The following is a 24,409-nucleotide window of genomic DNA, read 5'->3' as shown; positions in this document are numbered from 1 at the left end:
AAAAAGTCCCTTTCTGCTAGTAGTATTAATCAAATAGTCCAGCTGTCTCCCACAGTTGAAATATTGCCTTTTACATTTATTAAATTGCCACATTATGTCTGGATGTTTTCTGATTACTGTAGTCTCTTTACCATTCCTGCCCCCAATAATATAAATTGTTTAATTGCTGTGGCTGTTGATTTATATTTTTAGTATCTGATAGAATTGGTTCTTTTTATCATTATTTCAGTCTTTTTTAAAATTACCTTCATAGTTCCATTTCAGATGAATTTAGGAATCATTTTCACTCCTAAAGAAATCATTATTTTGTTGGAAATACACTGAGTTTATGAACTAAGAGAAAACTGGCCTGTTTATACAGTACAAAAAAAATTCTAGTTAGGAATAAGACAGCTTTCCATTTGATTTTTATGTACTTTTTTTGTTTTTTATTGTTGCAATTATGAGTGAACTCTTTCTGTGATATGTTTTTCTGACTATCCTAAATGTATATAGAAAAACAGTTCATATATAATTTAGTAACTTTCACTAAAAATTTAATTGAATTATGTTTTCTGTGCAGCTTTATCAGACTCTGAAATTCACTTAAAATGGGTATAAAAGTGTCTCTAGAATGTTAGCAAAGAGTGTCCTTAGTATAAAAAATTAGGCAGTCATTTTGTGAACTTTGAGAAACAGAATTTTCAGTTTCAGGATGTAATGCAAACAGATTTTCCCACATACCTACAATCTCTAGCCTTTTAAAATGACTTGTTTAGCTTTTGTGACAGCTACCTTTGCAGGTAGATGGACATACTTATCTTATCCTTATATTTGAGACTTGAGTTTGTAAAGCTCAGCTGATTTAACAAGAGTTTCTGTAAAATACTCGTATCTCTTTTTGGGTGTTTTTCGGTCACTAAGTCGTGTCTGACTCTTTGCAGCCCCATGAACTGCAGCAGGCCAGGCTTCCCTGTCCTTCACTATCTTCCTGAGTTTGCTCAAACTCATGTCAGTGATGCCATCCAACCATCTCATCCTCTGTTGCCCCCTTCTTCTCTTGCCCTCAGTCTTTCCCAGCATCAGGGTCTTTCTCAGTGAGTTGGCTTTCCACATCAGGTGGCCAAAGTATTAGAGGTTCAGCTTCAGCACCAGTCCTTCCAATGAGTATTCAGGGTTGATTTGCTTTAGGATTGACTGTTCTCCTTGCAGTCCAAGGGACTCTTCAAGAGTCTTCTCCAGCACCACAGTTCAAAAGCATTAGTTCTTTGGCACTCAGCCTTTTTATGGTCCAGCTCTCACATCCATACATGCCTACTAGAAATAGCTTTGGCTATGGACCTGTGTTGGCAAAGTGATTTCTCTGCTTTTTAATGCACTGTGTTTGTCATAGCTTTCCCTCCAAGGAGTGAGTGTCTTTTAATTTCATGGCTGCAGTCACCGTCCACAATGATATTGGAGCCCAAGAAAATTAGGTCTGACACTGTTTCCTCTTTTTCCCCATCTATTTGCCATGAAGTGACAGGACCAGATGCTATTATCTTAGTTTTTTGAATTTTGAGTTTCAAGCAGGCTTTTTCACTCTCCTCTTTCAGCCTCATCAAGAGGCTCTTTAGTTTCTCTTCACTTCCTGCCTTTAAAGTGGTTATCATCTGGATATCTAAGGTTGTTGACATTTCTCCCAGCAATCTTGATTCCAGCTTGTGAGTCATCCAGCCCAGCATTTCGTATGATGTATTCTGCATATAAGTTAAATAAACAGTGACAATATACAGCCTTGACGTACTCCTTTCCCAGTTTTTGTTCCATGTCCAGTTCTAACTGTTGCTTCTTCACTTGCATACAGCTTTCTCAGGAGGCAGGTAAGGTGGTCTGGTATTCCCATCTCTTGAAGAATATTCCAGTTTGTTTTGATCCACCCAGTCAAAGGCTTTAGCATAGTCAATGAAGCAGATTTTTTTTTTTTTTTTTGGTATTCTCTTGCTTTTTCTATGATCCATTGGATCATAGAGTTTGATCTCTGGTTCCTCTGCCTTTTCTAAATCCAGCTTGAACATCTGTAAATTCTTAGTTCACATACTGCTGAAGCCTAGCCTGAAGGATTTAGAGCATAATCTTGCTAGCATGTGAAATGAGTGCAATTATCCAGTAGTTTGAACATTCTTTGACATTGCTTTCCTTTGGAAACTGGAATGAGAACTGACCTTTCCCAGTTCTGTGACCACTGCTGAGTTTTCCAAATTTGCTGGCATATTGAGTGCAGCACTTTAACAGCATCATCTTTTAGGATTTGAAATAGCTTACCTGGAATTCCATCACCTCCACTAGCTTTCTTCATAGCAATGCTTCATTAGGCCCACTTGATTTCACACTCCAGGATGTCTGGCTCCAGGTGAGTGACTGCACCATCCTGATTATCTGGGTCATTAAGAGCTTTTTTGTACAGGTCTTCTGTGTATTCTTGCCACCTCTTCTTAATCTCTTCTACTTCTGTTAGGTCCTCACCGTTTTTGTCCTTTATTGTGCCTATCTTTGGTAATTCCATTTTAATGAATTTTAAAAGGTTAACATACAAAGTTATTCTTTTTTTTAAAAAATGTTTTGGTTTATATTGGAGTACAGCTGATTAACAATGTTGTGATAGTTTCAGGTGAACAGCAAAAGGACTCAGCCATTCATAAAAGTATCCATTCTCCCCTAAAGTCCCCTCCCATCCAGGCTGCTACATAACATTGAGCAGAGTTCCCTGTGCTATGCACTAGGTCCTCGTTAGTTATCCATTTTAAATACAGCAGTGTGTACATATCCACCCCAAACTCCCTATCCCTTCCCCCCGGGATCCTTCCCTCTAGTAACCATAAGTTCATTCTCTATGTCTGTGAGACTCTTTATAAACAAAGGTAGTCTTATTTTTAAATCATATTTGGAGTTTAAATCCTATCATCTGAAATACTGATGTATAGCTTGTTCTTGTTTTATTTAGTTATTTTTGCCATGTAAAGTGTAGAGAGTAATATAGTAAATACCATGAACTCACTACGCAGATTAACAGATGTAATTTTGCTGTGTTTGATTAAACACACACACACTGCTAATGAGTTGAAGCCATTTTTAATATCCTTTCCTTTCCTATTCCTTTTACCCCTGGGTATTAAGAAAATGGTGTATATTCCTTATACTTTTAGTACATAAACAGTTATTTTAACTTGCATAAAATTATACTTGGAAATTATAAAATGTACTATTGTAGATAAAGGCTATTCTGTATGCATTTTGAAATAGCTATATTTTAAAATATCAATCTTGAATGCACACCAGTGTTGGCAGCAGCACTATGCACAACAGTCAAGACATGGAAGTGTCCACTGACAGATAAGTGGATAAAGACACACACATACACAGTGGGATGCTGCTGCTGCTGCTGCTGCTAAGTCGCTTCAGTCGTGTCCGACTCTGTGCGACCCCATAGCTGGCAGCCCACCAGGCTCCCCCTTCCCTGAGATCCTCCAGGCAAGAACACTGGTTTGGGATGCCATTTCCTTCTCCAGTGCATGAAAGTGAAAAGTGGAAATGAAGTCGCTCAGTTGTGTCCAACTCCTAGCGACCCCATGGACTACTTAACCATAAAAAAGAATGAAATAATGTCATTTGCTGCTACATGGGTAGATTTAGAGATTATCATACTAAGTAAGTTAAAGAAAAATGATTATCACTTATATGTGGAATCTAAAAAAATGATACAAATCAACTTATTTATAAAACAGAAGCAGACTCACAGGCATAGAAAAGAAAACTGGTTACCAAAGGGGAAGGGGAGAGGGAGGGAATAGTTAGAAATAATGAGATTAACATATATATATATACACTGCTGTATATAAAATAGATGAATAAGAATTTACTGTATAGTACAATTATATTCAGTATCTTATAACCTATAATCCAAAAGAATCTGAAACCGCATGCCTGAAATGAACATATTTTAAATCAAGTATAATAAAAAAATTTAAAATTCAAAAACAAATAAAATTGAGATAAAATTAATAAAAATGAAAATAAAAACAAAACTGAAAAAATCAGTCTTTTTGGTAGCTTATATTTTAGTATAAGCTGGAGAAAAAGTTTCTACTTTATGTAGTAATTTGTTCTTAGAGTAGATAAAGTGAAAATTTGTCTTGAAAAACTTTTTTTTTTTTCCCCTAGAGGATCAGGACTGTATTAGGATTGTGTTACTGACCAAAGATTCTGTGTGAAGTTAGTCATCATTGAGACTAACAACATATACATGTAAAGGATAAAAGCCATAACTGAATTGTTTTAAGTAGTAAATTCATATTCTCAGACACACATAGTTGGTTTAACTTCGTATATCAGTGATTATCCCAGTGACTTCTTACACATAACATACACATGTAGTGTATAAAAATGCAAAAGAACATAAATAACATACACATGTGTGCATAAAAATGCAAAAGAACATTAAAGTCTAGCGAGACAAATGGCTACATGTAGGGAGGGAAATGAAGCATTTAATTTTAATCTTCTCAGAATTTAGAACTTGTAGGGCAGGGGGTGGGGTATACATTAGATAGGTGGATGTAGCTATCAAAAGTTGTCTGAGAAAGCAGCCAGTGCTTGGTAGGCCCTTGGGGTAAGCTGGTCACTAGTACAGTGCCTTCTTTGGTGACTTATCAGTTTATGCTGCATCAGTATTTTTGAGCTATGTATCAAAACTTTGAAACTTAAAAGTTCTTATTTAATCCAGTAGTTGAAGCAGTCCTTAGGTGGAAGGGAAATGGAAATAAGAGAATGAATTGATAAGCAAAGACATTTTTTTAAACTTTGTTTGAATAGCAAGGTAAATAGGAAACACAAACTAAATATTCAAGAATCTGGAGGTGTGGTTATAGTATAGACTTATGATAAAGTATGGATAATATTTAATAAAGAGTCTACAACAAAAGGAACTGACTTTTCTATTTTTGTTAAAAATACCTAATAGAAAATTTAATAGAAAACCAAATATAACAAAATGTCATTATTATAGGAACACCAAAGAAAAATACTATTTGGCTTCCTTGGTGGCTCAGCACGTGCAGTGCAGGAGCCGCACAACTGATCCTTGGGTCGGGAACATCCCCCTGGAGAAGGGAATGGCAGCCCACTCCAGTATTCTTGCCTGGAGAATCCCATGGACAGAGGAGCCTGGTGGGCTACAGTCCATGGGGTCACAAAGAGTTGGACACGACTAAAGTGACTTCACACACACATGTATTATTTTATGGCTGAGATAGAGAAGACAGGAAAATGATCAGGAATATCCTGATTTCCCCTCGCCGCAGTTCAGATTTCTAATAGGGATTTTTCACCGTGACAATAATGTAGGTATTTCAGAGGAAGGAGTGAAAGTCTCATTAAATGTTAAGCTTTTTATTACCCATTTTGAAAAGGCCCCTCCCAGGACACACACGCACGTACACACGCATGTGCACACGCACACCCACGCGCGCACACACACACACACACACACACACACACACCCACCCAGGATGGGTGGATGGATGGACACAGACCACCACCACCACCCTCCACTTCTGGGAGTAAAAGCAGAAGGGAAACTAGCGTAAGTTGTGATTTAAACATTTTAGCGTTGAATAAAAAGTGCTTAAACAGGAAGATTTGAGGAGACTGTAAATTTTTAAATGGCAAGGTATTGGTGACAGTTAATAAGAATGCATATGTATGTGCTTTTATATGTACAAAATTAGACTTTACTACAAACTATATTTTAAATCCCCGAAAATATATGAAAAGTTTATCAACTTTCTTACTAGATTATTGGAGAAGCGAATTGTTAGCATGAACTGCCAGTAATTTAGTATAAATTGATTCTATAATAGATGTTTTATTTTTACGTAGCAAAGTTACTTTAAGTAGTACTCAAACTTTTTGAAATCCAGGGTAATCAAGATAATTTTGTATTGAGATGAAATCTATACTGTGTTAAAATTTCCATTGCAGGTTTTGACCGAGGACCACTTTTTGTACAGAAGGTGAAGTAGAGCCTCCAACCATCATTTTGAAGTGAAGCTTTAAGGCTAACTTTTGTAATGTGATATATAAGAAAATATCCTTGTTTTTTATAGTTTCATGAAGTACTGATGTATGTAATTTGCTTTAAAATCATTCTGTAGGAAGACACCAGTATGGCATGATACTGACAGTCGTTAAGTATAGGTGTTGTGTGCAGTATAAAGTTGTGTCTGCCTTAGTGCATATTTGAAAATCTTCATTATAAGAAAAAGAAAAACCTAGCATGTTTAGGTACCCTTGCTAGAAAAACTGAAGGAAAAATTCAATTGAAGTATTGAATCAATAAGTAATTCACTGAATTACTAAGTATTCAATAGTAATACTTTGAATGAGGTATGGTTCAGAATGAACTTTATCCTTAGATTGAAATTACATGTACTAGATATAAGATGAATTTTGAGATGTTCTTTTAAAATGTATCATTAGAAAAAGAGCATATGTTAAGCAAAAAGAGAAGAATTTAAAAAAGGATGCATGCGTCCACTGCACCATTAGACTGGGTAAGTTGGTGATCCCCTGGCACCCTCTTTCTTTGTCAGAGCACTCTTGGTGGTGATAAAGCTGGCAGGAAATGAAGCGTTCTAAATGTAGTCTGTAGTTAGAGGTCACTTGCATCTAGGAACATTTAGTACTTGCTTTTTTTTTTTTTGAAAAGTATCATACTCCCTTTATCTTGATCAGTACACAGTGGGCTTTTCCCCATTTTCTCATATTTCTTTTTGAAGTGCATGTCAGTTGAAGCCTTGATCCCGAGTTGATTCTCTTGCTTCTTTCCTTATATTCTGTGTATTTTTCCTTTATGCTCTAGGAGTTTTTCACAATTTCAGTTTTTTACTGAACTTAATTCTCTTAAATTTTATATTCGAATATAGCCTATTAACAATGTCGTGACAGTTTCATGTGGACAGCAAAGGGACATGTATCCGTTCTCCCTGAACTTGTCATTCTTACTTATTCTCTTTATGAGGGTAATAAAGTGAAACATTGTTTCCCTCCCCACTTTACCTCAATTTTAACATTCTGTTTCTCTGGAGTCTTTTTTCCTGAAGTCTTTCGTAAGCCTTAGTTGATGAGGCACTCTAGGCCCTTAATGATTGGCAGGGTGTAGTGAAGGCAGGCCAACCCCTTGGCTGAAAGCTCTGCCTAGAGGAAGAATAAGGAAAGCTTTTTGTTGAGGCAAGATTCTGCCCTAGTTTTCTGGTCAGTATATTCAGTTGTTTAGTAAATGATTCTCAGATTTTAGGTAAATCTAGATTTGTCTGAAGAATAGTGTGTGGGTGAGTTAGTATATACTGCTGCTTATGTATATACTCATTTTCATTACTACTTTTTACTTCTCTACTTTCTGATTGACACTTGGCCGCCCACACTAGAGGGTTGCCATAAAGAGTAAAAATAATTTTTATGTGTGTTGCATAATGTTGTGTAAGTTTGAAAGTGCTAGAAAAAAATTGTATTAAGAAGTCCCCAACATACAAACTTATATATTGTAAGTTTGGAACAAAGACATGAAAATGTCTTTTCCATAATGACATTGTAAATCATGGTCAGGTTACTAGGTCAGCCCACATACATTTTACCCAGTAACATGGCTAGTATGTTTTGCTTTTGTATCAAGAAAAAAACACTATAAAATGTTTTTTTTTCCTTCATGCCAGATACATCAAAGCACTTCTTAAACTGTGGCAACTGTAGATTTGAGTAGTTGGTTTCTGAGCCCTGTGGCATTGGCCAGAGGAGGAGCTCAGTGTGGAACATATAAGTCCCCTTCCCTAGCTGGAACAGGGTATGGGGAACCCATTTTTTCCAAGGGGTGGGAAAGAAAGGGTTAAATAACCAGTCTCAAAGATAGGCAAAAGATAAGGAGCTAAAATACAGCCATAAGTGGACAAAGAACCTAGGTTTCTTCCATCATTATATTTCTTACCATGTGGTTTACAGATTGCTTTCTGCATACTAGAGTGTTAATTAAAAATGCAAGTTTCTACACCCCAGTCCTATCCTACTGAATGGAAACATGGAACACATAATCCTGCTTAGTACTTGATTTTAAAATATAGGTTTCTTATTGACAGGAATAACTTTACTTTCTGACCTTCATTTTGCCTTCTAAGTAAACTGTCAATTGTTTCTACTGTGGATGATAAAACAATTGTATCCACAACTCTTGTCACCTTTAGGTGTCAAGTGATCTTTGTGGTTATAAAAATCCAGTTTTGGAAGAGCAATTCCAGGATAATCAACACATACTTCTTTACATAAGACAGAAAATAGGACTTTAAAGTACAGTTTCCAACTGCATTAAACACATTTAAACTTCTTTGTACATTGTTTTATGAAAAACACACTTCACGTTTAAATATCTAGTCCACATTGTTAATTTACATCTAATATTTAATGTGTAGTACAAAGTGAACTTGTTAAGGGACAGACTTTGTAATGAAGGAAATTTTGTTAGGAATATCTGGAGACCCTGAGCTCTTAAACTGGTCTCATTTGCAAATAGCTGCATAATTCAGCATTTTCCTGAATATTACACAAAAAAGCCAAAATAGAGACATAAAATTAGATGCTAAGATTTTTAATACATATGTGAATGATTTTTATATTGATTAAAGTATTCCAGACAGTAATACTTGTATTTATAATAAATCGTTGCTATAAATTTGAACTTAGAAAAGTTTTAAAAATTGTGCTTCTAATTTTGCGTTACAGACTAATTTGAAAAGTAATGTTACTTCTTAGTAAACCATCTGAAATCTGTTCTGATCCAGTCACCATACCTGCTTTATGATGATATTTTAGATGGCATTGTAATATCAGAAGACAGTTTTAACAGTTGACTTGTTCAGTGAAATTTGGTGTTTTAAAAATCCCATTGGACCTCTGTTGTCAAAAGAAGACCTATGATTTTTTTAGTGAAAGAAGTTAAAAAGGGAAAGGAGAGGACTTTTGAAACCCAAAGAAGGGTTGATTTTGAATAGCCTTTTTCCCCTGGCTTTATACCAAGAGGTGCTGATTAGAGTTTAAGTGAAAACTTAAAAGTCTGGCAGTGATAGAGCTGTGGTTGAAGTATTTAGAGGAGATCATAAGGTCTGTGTTTCACTGTATCACATGGTAAAAGAGGATTTGGGGCTTTTTGTGGATGTAGTCCGTGATGTTTGACAGACTATCCTAGTGACTTATAAGTATTAAAATAAAAAATTTTAAATACTAATGACTTTGATTAACTCTTTTAGGGTCGCTGAAGTACACCATACTACCTTTTTGAAAATCTTGCGTGGACAATGGCTACCCAAGGTTTGTATTGTAGACTTTAGTTACTGAAATTGAGGCTCTGCTTCGTTGCCATTAACCCAGTCTGGCTCAGATTCCCCTGCTTTCCTCTCTCCCTGCTTACTTGTCAGGCTACCTTTTGCTCCATTTTCTGCCCACTTCTCCTAATGGCTTGATGAAATAGCAAACAAGCCACCAGCAGGAATCTAGTCTGGATGACTGCTTCTGGAGCCTGGATGCAGTACCATTCTTCACTGATTCAGTGAGTAACTGTTAGGTGGTCTCCTAAGAGTATAGATTTTTCATCCCTGAGCTGATCCTGGCCATCATTCTGTTATCCTTCGCTGTCTTTCAGACTTTATTTCTGAAAAGATTTCAGTGGGTAATATCACAGATTTTTATTTTCAAATTAAGATAACATTTTCCTGGTAGTAATATTGATGCTGTTTGATTTTTTTTTTTTTTAATAGCTGATTTGATGGAGCTGGACATGGCCATGGAGCCAGACAGAAAAGCAGCTGTCAGTCACTGGCAGCAGCAGTCTTACCTGGACTCTGGAATCCATTCTGGTGCCACTACCACAGCGCCTTCTCTGAGCGGTAAAGGCAATCCTGAGGAAGAGGATGTGGATACCACCCAAGTCCTGTATGAGTGGGAACAGGGGTTTTCTCAGTCCTTCACTCAAGAACAAGTAGCTGGTAAGAATATTATTACCTACTCAAAGCTAGAGTGCAGTTTTGAGAACTGCATAGTTACTCTTATAAAAGTTAGCATACAACAGCTTAAGTAAAACAGTGTGGTCAAGAAAAGGGAGTGATTGCAGCCTCAGCTTGACTGTTGGGGTTGATGCTGAGCTCATGGAGATCTGACTGTCGAATTCACCTTTTCCAGATATCGACGGACAGTATGCAATGACTCGAGCTCAGAGGGTGAGAGCTGCTATGTTCCCTGAGACGCTAGATGAGGGCATGCAGATCCCATCTACACAGTTCGATGCTGCTCATCCCACTAACGTCCAGCGTCTGGCTGAACCATCACAGATGCTGAAACATGCCGTTGTAAACTTAATTAACTACCAAGATGATGCAGAACTTGCCACACGTGCAATCCCTGAATTGACAAAACTGCTGAATGACGAAGACCAGGTAAGTAGAGACATGGCCAACTTTTTAATCTGCTTTGAAGGAAACTCTCAAGGAAGTAGTCTTAAAATGTCTACCTTACATCAGTATTTGAAAACTGAAAACTAATGTTTCTTAATTCCTGTATATTATAGGTGGTGGTTAATAAGGCTGCAGTTATGGTCCATCAGCTTTCTAAAAAGGAAGCTTCCAGACACGCCATCATGCGTTCTCCTCAGATGGTGTCTGCTATTGTACGTACCATGCAGAACACAAATGATGTGGAAACAGCTCGCTGTACTGCTGGGACCTTGCACAATCTTTCCCACCATCGTGAGGGCTTGCTGGCCATCTTTAAATCTGGGGGCATTCCTGCCCTGGTGAAGATGCTTGGGTAAGAAAACATGGTCAGAATGCTCCAAGCTCAGGAGGAGAAGAGTGCAATCACACCATTTCTGATGAGACTTTTTTCCTTCTTCCCAGTTCACCAGTGGATTCTGTATTGTTTTATGCCATTACAACTCTCCACAACCTTTTATTGCATCAGGAAGGAGCTAAAATGGCAGTGCGTTTAGCTGGCGGGCTGCAGAAAATGGTTGCCTTGCTCAACAAAACAAATGTTAAATTCTTGGCTATTACAACAGACTGTCTTCAGATTTTAGCTTACGGCAATCAAGAAAGCAAGGTAAAAGAATTATTCTGAATGTGGTTGTCATGGAGCCTTGGAGACCCCCAGTGTCATGTCCTTCTATAGATTTTTGCAAATTTATTGTATGCCTTATACTCCGTATGTATCTCAGAGAAGTTGGACATCTCTGTTTAACTGTTTGTGTTGGTGTGTACACTGTACTAGGTGATAGGGACATAGCATGCAAGCTGCTTTTAAAGCTTTCATTGTTGGGTGGAAGAGAGACACTGAAATAATAAGCTAATTTATTTAGTTCAAGTTTTAGGAGGAAGTAGAAGGGCTATATGAGAGCATGTAAATGAACCAGACCCTTTTTTGAGGGTTTATGCATATTTCTTGGAGAAAGTGATGGATGAGTTCACAGCTCTTATGTATAAGAAGGGATTGACTAAGGTGAATGAAGGTTAGGGAGAGGAAATGGCATCTGTGACAGTTCTCCTGAGGGAGGGGAGGACCAGGTGAGGTTTGGAAATTCAAGAAATACAGAGAGTAAGGAAGAGAAAGGGTTTGAGATAAGACTGTTGAGATAGGGCAGATCCTGCAGGGCTTAGTGGAACATGTTAAAAGAATAATGGGAAACAGTTCTTAGCAGAAGCATGCAGTGAAAAGATTTGTCTGGAAATCGGGGAAGAGTCAGGAGGTGGGGTATGCAGGGAAGGAAAGGTGGGGATAAATATTTAATGCTGTCTCTTTTTGAGGTGGATATGATGAGGAAAGGCCAAGAGCCAAAGCATATATTAGGAGTTTTCATTAATAAGTGCCCATTCTGGTTCAGATTTCCATGCAGCAAATCAGCCGTGACATAACTTTCATATCTGGGCATTACTGTTCAAACATGGATTTTGGTTTTTTTTTTTTCCTTTTACTATGGTCAGTGTGGGAAGAATAATACTGGGCCAGAATTTATATATTTTGGGGAGGACTGAGGTACATGAATGTGAGTGAAATTTTGTAGAAGCAGGGCTTAAATATGACCCCAGTCTGGAGGTCTAGTTAATGATGACCAGGTATACATTTATGTCACTAAGCTGCTGAAATTCTTATATGATAAAATCAGTTGGTAATAAAGGCTTTTCTTGGGCATTTGATCAAGATTCCATGATTAACAATACATACACATCTTTCTAGCTCATCATTCTGGCTAGTGGTGGACCTCAAGCTCTAGTGAATATAATGAGGACCTACACTTATGAGAAACTACTGTGGACCACAAGCAGAGTGCTGAAGGTGCTGTCTGTGTGCTCTAGTAACAAGCCGGCTATTGTAGAAGCTGGTAAGTGTACTTGGCTATTCTGGGTTCTCATGCGTGCAGCACATGTAGTTCTCATTAGGTTGCCTTTCTTAGGAAAAGGGTGATCAAACTGACCTTCACAGGCTGAAAGTAGATGGTTGTATTCAGTTTGAAGCCAAAGTTGCATTCAGACAAAGGATGTGTTCTGCTTGCCACGTTCTTTGGTGCTGTTCAAGCCTAGTTCAGGCAGAGATCATATTACCAGAAACGATGGCTGATAATAGGCTTGATAACAGCTATTCCAGAAATACCTGAAATGTTTGTTTAAAAAAAAAATACAGATTTTTAGACTGACTTAATCAGAATTCCTGGAGTATTGAAGTGACAAGAGTCAGTAGTAGTTGGAAATGCTTGGGACTGGAGGCCTAGGAATCTCGATTATAAGAAGTTTCCCATTGGGGAGGGAGGTGGGAGGGGTTTCAGGATGGGGAGCACATGTACACCCATGGCTGATTCATGTCAGTATATGGCGAAAACCACTACAATATTGTAGTTAATTAGCCTCCAATTAAAATAAATTAATTTAAAAAAATTTCCGAGGTTATTCTGATGCTCATTTGTTTATTCTGAAAATATTCAGCCCCTGTGTTTCAAGCTGGTATGCAGTGGGCAACAAAATAGGTATGGTCCCCGTATTTATTCTTACAGGCTGGTGAAGGAGACAGAAATCTGCAAGATGATGGGGTGATTACAAATTGGAATGAGTGTCATGAGAGAAATGAACAGCAAATAGTGATGCAGTGTTAATGGGGCGGGAATGTCCTTCTCTGAGAGGGGGATGTTAAATCACAGAATGAGAGGGCTTCATCTATATGAGAAGTCAGGATTAAGTGCAAGCCAGATGGTCCTAAAGGTAGGAGAGAAATCGTTGCATTCTAGGTGCTGAAGAGGAGTCTGTGTAACTGGATCCTAGTGAGTAGTGGGATGAGTAGCTCAGGGTGAGGGTGATGGGCCAGAGCCAGGCAGGCCTGTGTTGTGCCGGACTTTCTAGGTCCCTGGATGATGTTTATTCATACTTTATTGCAGCTTTGGAAACACAGGTGTTGAATGCTTAGGTCAATTTAAGATGAAGTCCAAATCCTAAAGGGTTCCTAAAGGTTATGCTGAAGAATTCAGTCTTTATCTTATTATTATTTTTTTCTTGAAACATGATTTTTATTTTTTTTTTATTTTTTTTAATTTTAAAATCTTTAATTCTTACATGTGTTCTTTATCTTATAATGAGAAGTTGTTGTTGGCTACAGCATCACAGTGAGGTGTTTGGAATATTAATATTAGCATCATGTGACAGTTTGACCAGAGGCAAGCAGACCAGGCTGCTGGGATGTGTTATAGGCTTTTAGGAATGAAGTCATTTGATACTAAAAATATGTAGCAAAGGATGAATGTTATTTAGGGAGTTGATAGCTGTGAAGTGACTAGAAGGTCAGTAGGTAGCTGGAAATGTTTGCTTCTGGAATGCTAGGGAAGACTGGGTAGGGATAGAGATTAGGGAGTTCCTTTCTTAGTGGATGTGGGTAAGGGCTGTAGGGAAGTCATTGGGGTGTCTCAAAGCCATCTTCACCCTGGGCATGCTCAATCAGAATGTGTGTGTGTAAGTCTCTGCAGGCTGTTCGGAAAGGCATCTGGAAGTAAAATCCCCTCTCGTAGAGTTGATGGTTCTAGTAGAGGGCGAGAAGGGAGACAGGAACCAAGTCGTTGTGAAACTACTGAGCATCAGCCCTGGGCACTGTGTTAGCAGCTGGAGCTACTAGGAGGAAGGCACCAGATAGGGAGGGTCTGGTCTGAGTGGTGGGCTCCATTATAGCTGTGAAAAGTGCTGTGAAGGAAAAGTACAAGGTGCGTGAGAATTACAGCAAGTTGACCCAATCTAATTGAGGAAAGAAAACAGACCTGAAAAGATAAACAAGGAGACAAGGGTATATCCCGCTGCATTTGCGTAAAGAACCTGCCTGCCAATGCAGGAGGCAAGAGACACAGGTTCGATTCCTGAGTGGAGAAGATCCCCTGAAGAAGGAAATGGCAACCTACTCCAGTATTCTTGCCTGGGGAATTCCATGGATAGAGGAGCCTGGTGGGCTACAGTTGATAGGGTTGCAAAGAGACACAACTGAAGTGACTTAGCATGCATAGCATTGCATGGCTGACCTAACTTAATTGAGGAAATAAAACAGATCTGAAAAGATAGACAAGGAGACAAGAGAAAGTATATCCCACTGCATTTAGAAGTGATTTCAGTGAGAAAGAGATGGTGAGGTTAAGCTAGCCAGTGTGTGGGGAATTGAGCTTCCGTTTAGACTCCGTTTAGACTCCTCTGCAGTGTAAATGTCCTTCATTAGGGTCCTGAACAAGAAGAGGTTATGAATCTTTGAAGAGCATCTTTTGCCTTTAATACAGCCCCCGAGAGTAAGCATTCTGGTGCTGCCTTTTTAGACTGTGTTTCCACCCTGTGAGTTTACATGAACTCCTTCAGGGATTTGCTCGGATGGCACCTTCACAGTCAGGTATCCTGGTTACCCTACTTTAAACTGTAGCCCCCTCCTTTGTCTTTGTTGTTTGTACACTTAACACCATTTGACATATAGTTTTAGCTTTCTAATAGTGTATTTGTTTATTTTGTGCTTCCAGCTAGACCACAAGCTCTATGAAGGTATGACTTTTAGACTGTTTGCCTCCCTGATACAGCTCCAGTGCAAAACAGGGCCTGGTATTAAATATTCTTGAAATGACTGGATGAAAGGAAATAAGTAATAGGAGTATTACCTACAGGGAGACTGGAGATAGTGAAGGCTTTTCCACACAGGGAAGAAACAATAGATACATAAAACAAGTTGTCCCTAGCTGAGGTGAATTAGAAAAGAGAGGGAAACTGAGCAGCATTCCAGAAAATGAAAGAAAATAAAGGACTTAGATGGAGGGGATAAGCTTTGGCAACAAAGAAGGATATCCTCTGAGACTAAAGTACACACTTGGTACTGATAGGAATTGTGAGCTAATGGCCATCACCTTAGATATTTTTTAATCTTTTTAGGTGGAATGCAAGCTTTAGGACTTCACCTGACAGATCCAAGTCAGCGCCTTGTTCAGAACTGCCTTTGGACTCTAAGGAATCTTTCAGATGCTGCAACTAAACAGGTACTTTCGGACTCTAAGGAATCTTTCAGATGCTGCAACTAAACAGGTACATTCAGAGTAGATTGGTAAATGTCAAGCTGAATATGTACTTAGTGTCCGTTTTCATCTCCACAGGAAGGGATGGAAGGTCTTCTTGGGACTCTTGTTCAGCTTCTAGGCTCAGATGATATCAATGTGGTCACCTGTGCAGCTGGAATTCTTTCTAATCTCACTTGCAATAATTATAAGAACAAGATGATGGTGTGCCAAGTGGGTGGCATAGAGGCCCTTGTGCGCACGGTCCTCCGTGCTGGGGACAGGGAAGACATCACTGAGCCTGCCATCTGTGCCCTTCGTCATCTGACCAGCCGGCACCAGGAGGCTGAGATGGCCCAGAACGCTGTTCGCCTTCACTACGGACTACCTGTGGTGGTTAAACTCCTACATCCACCATCCCACTGGCCTCTGATCAAGGTAAACTGTCAAAGTTGAAGGTTGCAGAATTGAAAACAGACGACTTCTGACTATTACTAGCAGCCTGTCTCGGCGCTGGGGGCTGGCTGATAAGGAGCTGTAACCAGGAAATATGGGTGGGATGAGGGTAGGGGTTTGAAGTGTTTGTGTAGTCAGTTTTATCCAGGTGATAGTATTTAGTGTGGTAGGCATTTTAGACTAAGAACATGATTTTGTTGTATGCCAGTTCTTTACTCTTTCTTCTTATCTGCAGGCTACTGTTGGATTGATTCGAAATCTTGCCCTTTGTCCAGCAAATCATGCGCCTTTGCGTGAGCAGGGTGCCATTCCACGGCTAGTTCAGTTGCTGGTTCGTGCACATCAGGATACCCAGCGTCGTACATCTATGGGTGGAACACAGCAGCAGTTTGTGGTAGGTAAATCTTAGTAGTGACCCCTGGCCTTTTAAAAGGAATGCGTAAATCCATAGGCTCCTGAACTACTTTGGTCATTGGCTTCCTCCATTCTCCAGCTTCCTGAAGGGCTGCTTGCTATTGGCTTAAAGAACCACCATGTCTCTGTGGCTGCGGAGAATGAAAGGAGCAATATGGCCCCTGGTGATAGTTCCCTTGACATATCCTTCACATCGCTGCCTCCTCAATCTTACAAAGGGAGTGTGGGGTGTGATTTACTGCTATGGGGTCTCATCTTGTTCATACAAAAGGTTCACCTCTGTCCAAAGTAGCAGAGGCATTAATTTGAATCCAAGTCTGTCTGATTTCGGAGCCTGTTATTCCCCACTGCAGTTCTACCTATAAACATGTATTGTTAAAAATTTATTTTTAATGGGAGTGTAATTTCTGTACCATGTTGTGGTGATTTCTGCTGTCCAGTAGCATGGATCAGCTATGAGTTTACCTACATCCCCTCCCTCTTGAGCCCCCCCACCCCCACCCCTCAGGCTGAGCTCCCTGGGGTATTCAGGAGTCTTCCCACTAGTTAGCTGTTTTACATGTGGTAGCGTATATACGTCAGTGCTACTTTCTCAATTCATCCCACCTTCTCCTTCCTGTTAGGTCCACCAGTTGTTCTCTACCTCTGTTCTTGCCCTGCAGATACGTTCATCATCTAGATTCTATATATGCATTAATCTACGATGGTTTTCTCTTTCTGACTTCTTTCATTCTGTATGACAGACCCTAGGTTCATCCACCTCACTACAGCTGATTCAGTTTGGTTCCTTTTTAAGGCTCCTATTTCACTGTATGTGTCTACCACAGCTGTTTTATCCATTCATCTATTGATGGACATCTAGGTTGCTTGCATGTCCGGGCTGTTGTAAATAGTGCTTCTATGAACATTGGGATACAAGTGTCCTTTTGAATTATGGTTTTTTCAGGGTATATGCCCAGTAGTGGGATTCCTGGGTCATAACGGTAGTAATATTCATATTTTTAAAATGAATCTCCATACTCGTCTCCATAATGGTTGTATCAATTTATGTTTCCACAAACTGTGTAGGAAGATTCCGGCATTTATTGTTTGTAGATAACTATAAATATTTAACATTTTTTACTGTCTTCCAAGAGTGGTTTAAACTATTTCCATGGACTTACAAGAATATCAACAAGAATAAGTGGTAGTATTTCAGGGATCTTTACTTGTAATCTTAGCCTGAAATTTTTGTTTCTAATAGTCTGAAACGTTGATGTCAAGTTTCCAGTCTTAAAAGTAGCTTCATTATTAAGTAAAGATACTTATGATTCCCCAGCATGTGTTTTAAGTCTCTTACTTGATCAGGTTAGAGAACAAGACTTTACAGAACAGATCTTGAGATGTCGCTAGTTGTGATTAGAATGCGCTCATAGGGCACTTGGGCTTTCTCCACTCAGGACTTTGGATATCGGCCGGTCTCCATGAGGTGGCTTAACAGAATGCAAAGGGTACCTTTTAAAATCTCTTCTCTGGGAAGAAAGGAGCTTTTATGTCATAATAAAAGTAAAGTTGGATATAAAAGCTGCAAATTAGCAGTAGCAAAGTTATAACCTTTTTTAAAACTCAGAAAGAGGGAAAGCAGACTTTAGTTATGTTTTGCGAAAGCTAACTTCGTTATCCCATATAGGCTATCAGTTGAAAAGTCTTGGAGGAGGTCAGTGGATTTTCTCCTGCCAACTCAGTAGACTTTTAGCAGTAGGTGGTAAAACTTTGCTAAAATTTCACCAAATACACATAGGTGTACAAAAGTCGAGGGAGCACCTGAAGGGAAACACTGACACAGTGTTGCACATTTACTCCTTTGTTCCCTTTTCCCAGAGTGCTGGGTGCCTTGTTGGGAAGAGTGATCTTTGGGAGTCAGAGGTACATTGAAGCTGTACTTGGCTGTGCACAGTTTTGGAGGTGCTGTTTGGAATTAGTGCTGACAAGAGGCCACTTTCACAAAGTGACACTCAATTAGTGGATCCATCTTCATTCCTGAACTTACTTGCAAATTCTGGGGAACTTTGGATTTATAATGTGAATAACTGGTGACTGCTACTCAGAACAGAAAGCCTTTCAAGCATATATAGAGAGCACAATCCCGTATTTATTAATGATATTTCTTTTGGTAGGAGGGAGTCCGCATGGAAGAAATAGTTGAAGGTTGTACTGGAGCCCTTCACATCCTAGCTCGGGATGTTCACAACCGAATCGTTATCAGAGGACTAAATACCATTCCATTGTTTGTGCAGGTATGTTAGTTTTAATTGAGGTGTTCTAGGTTCTGTGTGTCAGTAAAGTTTCAGGATTTTAAAGATAAGCAAAGTATAAGGAAATTAGGGGCCAAAATAGTAATAATATTTCATCTCCTATCACCATTTATAAAATGGCTGTGCTGCTCATGCTTTTTGTCAAGTACAAAACATAGGAAATATGTCATGTCCTTTTAGTTGAATACATTGATGAAAATACCCTTCATTTTTCTCGGGCAGTCTAGAAGGAGAAACACGGGGACTAGAACCTCAGGAGGAGGAGATTTTCCACTCTGCTTTCTGGTGTGCTCAGCTTAGAAGGGATGAAAGCTGGTCTGGGCTGCCGCAGCACAAACCCCTAGTCACCTCTGGGTTTTCCAAATCTTAATTTGAATAATACGCAGGAAAAGAGGTTTGTAGCTAAAAATGCTCCAGAAAACCATTGCTGCCAAGCATCAAACATCAAGAACATAGAGTGTATGATTTAATGCAGGCTTCCTATTTAATACAAGTGGTACAGACACCAATGACACTGTGAACTGGGACTGTTTATGCCACCGTGGGATGCTTGCCATGTTTTAACTTTGGATTTGATGAGGTTTCCTGTGTATTTTCTCCTCAGCTGCTTTATTCTCCTATTGAAAATATCCAAAGAGTAGCTGCAGGGGTCCTCTGTGAACTTGCTCAGGACAAGGAAGCTGCAGAAGCTATTGAAGCCGAGGGAGCCACAGCTCCTCTGACAGAACTACTTCATTCTAGGAATGAGGGTGTGGGTAAGTAGGGAAGGAATCAGAGCCTTTAGCTTGGGTACCGCGAAGCCTCAGCTTTGCCTCAAGGACCTTTCTCCTTCCTCTCTCAGCAACATATGCAGCTGCTGTTTTGTTCCGAATGTCTGAGGACAAGCCACAGGATTATAAGAAACGGCTTTCAGTTGAGCTGACCAGTTCTCTCTTCAGAACGGAGCCAATGGCTTGGAATGAGGTAGGCAGTGTGAGCACGTTTATTCGATGGTTCGCTAGAGCACCAAGGCAGTTTGTGGTTTCCTCTCAAACGACTCGGTGCACATTTGTTGGCATTGACTGTGTCCTTGGCTTGAATCTTCATTCTTTACACTATCTTAGCAACTGCTGTAAGAAAAAACTACAGCTTTATGCAGCTTGCTTAGAACAAACAAGTTAGATTTTGTAAGGCAGATAGATGAAAAAGTTAACAGATTGAAAAACACTTTTCAAAAGGTTGTTAGGAAAGGGGCAGTCGATTAAACGCTGTTAGTTGGAGGTCAGTTTATCAGTATTTTTAAAAAATACTGTTTTCCCCCTACTTCTCTACTTGAATTTCTATTAATTTGTTCAGTAGTTGTCCTTGATACAAATTGAAAGAGTCAAGCCACCCTGAAAGCTGATGCAGTTGTTGCACATGATCATAAGGTAGATTATAGAGAGAGGCCGTATATTGTCAGGGAGAGAGGCCAACTGCTAAACAGTGATACTAGTGATGCATTAAGTGCTGCATTAAGTGCATGTTAATAGATAATCTCAGCCGTTCCAACTTGAGCTCTGAATATCCTCACCCAGCCCTTTCTCCAGACCTGTTAATGGCAACTTAGTTCTTGTAGTTGTGCAGGCTCTGGGGATCTTTTCATAACACATTCTGTCAGCAACTCCTGTTGGGGGTAGAAACAAAACACCTGTTTTGTTTCCTGTTATATTTCTGGCACCTAAAAGTACTTGGTAATACATATTTGCAGAAAGAATAAATTACAAAGTATTTCTGTGATTGTGTACATCTGTACTTTGAAGGAATTCTGCACTTTGTAAGTAGTTCTACAATGTTTGAGTCCTTTATTCCTTTTGTAATCTGAAAATAAGTATGTTTTCAAAATATCAGAGAGTATCCTTTGAGTTGAGAATTTCCATTTTGCTTCCTTGCCTGTACCTGTTCATCTAGACTGCTGATCTTGGACTTGATATTGGTGCCCAGGGAGAACCTCTTGGATATCGCCAGGATGGTATGTATCTCATATTTCTTGATTATCTCCAGATCAAGCTAAAGGTCCAGAGCTTTGTCAGAAGAGCTGTTTTGCTTGTCTTGGGAGGACCTGTTGGCAGGAAAGTTGTGGTAGCAATTAAAGGCAGTTCTTAAATTCTAGAGTCAGCAGTAATATCTTTATTGGTGCACAGGGAATCCTGAGCCACACACCAAGCAAGCACTGGATCATGGCAATAAATGTGTGCCACTGCTGCCAGACTTCTGCAGTACCGTGTTACAAGTTGCCTGGCTTTCTATTCCATTTTTTGTTCAGAGAACCCTTATATAATACCTGTGTCTACAATTCTAGACTCAGATCTGGGATGCGTATTTACGTAGCTTTTCAGAAAACTCTGAAAATCTAAGTAATTCAAATTTGGGTATATACTGTTTATCTTAAACTTACAATCTTACCTGTTTTTTTCCTAGTTAATAAACACTTAAAGCTCATAAGCTTCTTACTTTGACAGGTATATAAATGTTAAGCCTTTGGATAAAAACATACAAAGGTTTCATAGGAAACTGGCACGTTTTCTTAGTACTTCTGTGGGTATCGCCTAGACTTTATAACCAACACATAGCTGTTGCCACTGCTCAGCAGCTGGTCTCTGCCCAGGGAAAGGCCAGACGTCCAGGACTGGAACCTGCGGTCTGCCTTTGGTGGAAACAGACCGTGTGGCTCCTTGTGTGGCCTGACACTGGGAGTGACTCAGCTTAAGAAAGCAAGCAGGTGAAGAGGTTAGAAGGAATGCTTTCTGACATGTTTGCTATCCTGGGATCCCCCCTAACTGTGCTCACGTCATGTCTTCACGCTCTCTCCCCCCTCACCCACCGTGTCGTTGCCCCAACTCCCAGATCCCAGCTATCGTTCTTTTCACTCCGGTGGGTACGGCCAGGACGCCTTGGGGATGGACCCCATGATGGAGCATGAGATGGGCGGCCACCACCCCGGTGCTGACTATCCAGTTGACGGGCTGCCAGATCTGGGGCATGCCCAGGACCTCATGGATGGGCTGCCCCCGGGCGACAGCAATCAGCTGGCCTGGTTTGATACTGACCTGTAAATCATCCTTTAGGTAAGAAGTTAAACAAGCCAGTTTGGGTAAAATACTTTTACTCTGCCTACAGAACTTCAGAAAGACTTGGTTGGTAGGGTGGGAGTGGTTTAGGCCTATTTGTAAATCTGCCACAAAAAAAGATACGTACTTTGAAAGATGTCTTGGAACATTTGAATGTTCTCAGATTTCTGGTTGTTAGGTGGTCATGTGTGGAAGTTATTAACTTTAATGTTTTTTGCCACAGCTTTTGCAACTTAATACTCAGATGAGTAACATTTGCTGTTTTAAACATTAATAGCAGCCTTTCTCTCTTTATACAGCTGTATTGTCTGAACTTGCATTGTGATTGGCCTGTAGAGTTGCTGAGAGGGCTCGAGGGGTGGGCTGGTATCTCAGAAAGTGCCTGACACACTAACCAAGCTGAGTTTCCTATGGGAACAATTGAAGTAAACTTTTTGTTCTGGTCCTTTTTGGTCGAGGAGTTACAATACAAATGGATTTTGGGAGTGACTCAAGAAGTGAAGAATGCACAAGAATGGATCACAAGATGGAATTTATCAAACTCTAGCCTTGCTTGTTAAATTTTTTTTTTTTTTAAATATCTGTAATGGTACTGACTTTGCTTGCTTTGAAGTAGCTTTTTTTTTCTTTTTTTTTTGCAGTAACTTAGTTTTTTAAGTCTCTCGTAGTGTTAAGTTATAGTGAATACTGCTACAGCAATTTCTAATTTTTAAGAATCGAGTAATGGTGTAGAAACACTAATTCATAATCACTCTAATTGTAATCTGATAAAGTGTAACATTGTGTAGCCTTTTTGTATAAAATAGACAAATAGAAATGGTCCAATTAGTTTCCTTTTTAATATGCTTAAAATAAGCAGGTGAATCTATTTCACGTTTTTGATCAAAAACTTTATTTGGGATATGTATGGGTAGGTAAGTCAGTAAGAGGTGTTATTTGGAACCTTGTTTTGGACAGTTTACCAGTTGCCTTTTATCCCAAAGTTGTTGTAACCTGCTGTGATACAATGCTTCAAGAGAAAATGCGGTTATAAAAATGGTTCAGAATTAAACTTTTAATTCATTCGATTGTGTCACCTTTTTTTCCTTGTCACTAAGCGGTATGTGAGGGTTATAAGTTTTCCTCAGGATGAAGTTGAACTGAGTAAACCGATAGTGAAATAATTTAAGTTGTAATGATGGAAGAACCTTCCTGCTAATAGATGGAATTGTTTTGTCAAGTTTCTTTACACTTGGTCCTGGGTTAAACTGCACCAAAATATTTTAGCTTTGCACATTTAGCTGTGTAGGAGGAGAGTCCACTATCTCCAACTGAAGGACTGGGCTTACAGCCTATGGCCAAGACTCCTTCAGCCTGACTGCAGGTGTGTATATAATTCTGTCCGAGTGACCAGAGGCCTCATGGTTCAAAGGCATCTAGTTCTTTGGCGACACAGAACAAAGTGTGTTAGTTTGTCAGTTGTCTGACTCTTTGTAACCCTGTGGACTGCAGCCCACCAGGCGCCTCTGTCCATAGGGTTCTAAGCTCCAAATAAGCATCCCACCCCCAAACTCCACATGGTCTCATTCCTTTAAGGTAATAATGAAGAATTACCCACCTGGATTTGGACTTCAAGCACGGAAGTGTGATTCATTTGGAGCGGGGAATTCCTTCAACTCCACTTTGAACTGATAATTAAGATGGTTTACCTGTCGATGTTTATCTGAACATAATCAGAACGAACTAGAATGGGCCTTCTTGCTCTCTGCCAGGTGAGCCTGTCATCCTGGTGGTAGGTCTGACAAGTTTTTAGTTCATCCCTGAGGGCAGAGTCAGTATACCTGTTAGAACTTGTGTTTTGGGGCTTTAAAAAGAGTGAAAGTGTTTGTACTGAGAGAGAGCTGTTTCTGATTGACTGTGTATTTAAACATGTACTTAGTTCCATGTTGTTGGATGAGGACCCTGTATAAAAGCTTTATAAATTCTTCCCTGTGGTCTAATTGGGATGAGAGGGAAAACATTTGTGTATTTGGTGAAGGGGCAGTTCTGCTCCCAGTGCGTGACGCAGAGAACGGAGGCGGCACGGCAAGAACTGTTAGGTCAGAGTGCAGAGCTTGGTAGTGAGCTCAGCTTCTAACAGAAAGAACCACAGCAGGGTGTTCTATTTAAAGAACTTTTTTAAACCAGAAAATATTTCAGAGCTCTGCCTAAAATCATCATAGTTTTGAAGTTCCATGTAAAAACTTAGTATGAAGGTTAATCTGATTCAGCCAAGCAGCTCTGCAGTGTACCGAAAAGGACAAAGGGACAGGAACAGCCAGGACACTTGTGAAAAATGAGAAAAGGGGACTTGTTCTATAAGCTGTTAAGGCATGACTGCGAAACTTGAGGTAGAGCTAGAGGCAGCGAACACATTATTGACCGGAGATGTAGCAACACATTTTTAGAGAGGGATAGCATTAACATCACTGTCAGAAACTGTTAGAGCATACGACTTAAGATTGTCACTATTCACATTTTGTTCTGTTCGCTTTTTGTTCCAACTTTGTATTATAAATACAAAATTTTGAGCAACATATATA

The 24,409-nt window shown here is 39.5% G+C and overlaps 1 protein-coding gene across 3 annotated transcripts in view; it reads left to right on the top strand.

The window, feature by feature from the left end:
* CTNNB1 (catenin beta 1) overlaps window positions 1-23,807 on the top strand; it is a 46,992-nt gene extending 23,185 nt beyond the window's left edge. Inside the window, exons 2-16 of one of the 3 annotated variants that reach the window (XM_052650814.1) lie at window positions 9,309-9,369; window positions 9,816-10,043; window positions 10,237-10,490; window positions 10,622-10,860; window positions 10,950-11,151; window positions 12,283-12,427; window positions 15,477-15,580; window positions 15,695-16,033; window positions 16,287-16,445; window positions 18,622-18,741; window positions 19,364-19,514; window positions 19,601-19,722; window positions 20,689-20,749; window positions 21,625-21,845; window positions 23,424-23,807. In XM_052650814.1, the coding sequence (XP_052506774.1) occupies window positions 9,357-9,369; window positions 9,816-10,043; window positions 10,237-10,490; window positions 10,622-10,860; window positions 10,950-11,151; window positions 12,283-12,427; window positions 15,477-15,580; window positions 15,695-16,033; window positions 16,287-16,445; window positions 18,622-18,741; window positions 19,364-19,514; window positions 19,601-19,722; window positions 20,689-20,749; window positions 21,625-21,833 (2,346 nt within the window). In that variant the 5' untranslated portion in view covers window positions 9,309-9,356 and the 3' untranslated portion in view covers window positions 21,834-21,845; window positions 23,424-23,807. Of the gene's footprint in view, window positions 1-9,308; window positions 9,370-9,815; window positions 10,044-10,236; window positions 10,491-10,621; window positions 10,861-10,949; window positions 11,152-12,282; window positions 12,428-15,476; window positions 15,581-15,694; window positions 16,034-16,286; window positions 16,446-18,621; window positions 18,742-19,363; window positions 19,515-19,600; window positions 19,723-20,688; window positions 20,750-21,624; window positions 21,846-22,147; window positions 22,914-23,423 lie in introns of those variants that run through there. The other 2 variants (XM_052650663.1, XM_052650738.1) reach the window with 2 other exon arrangements.
* The last annotated feature ends 602 nt before the right edge of the window (window positions 23,808-24,409 follow it).

Source organism: Budorcas taxicolor, chromosome 1 (genome assembly GCF_023091745.1).
Source record: "Budorcas taxicolor isolate Tak-1 chromosome 1, Takin1.1, whole genome shotgun sequence".
Taxonomy (NCBI): domain Eukaryota; kingdom Metazoa; phylum Chordata; class Mammalia; order Artiodactyla; family Bovidae; genus Budorcas; species Budorcas taxicolor.
This window is presented reverse-complemented; position numbering and strand designations above follow the sequence as displayed.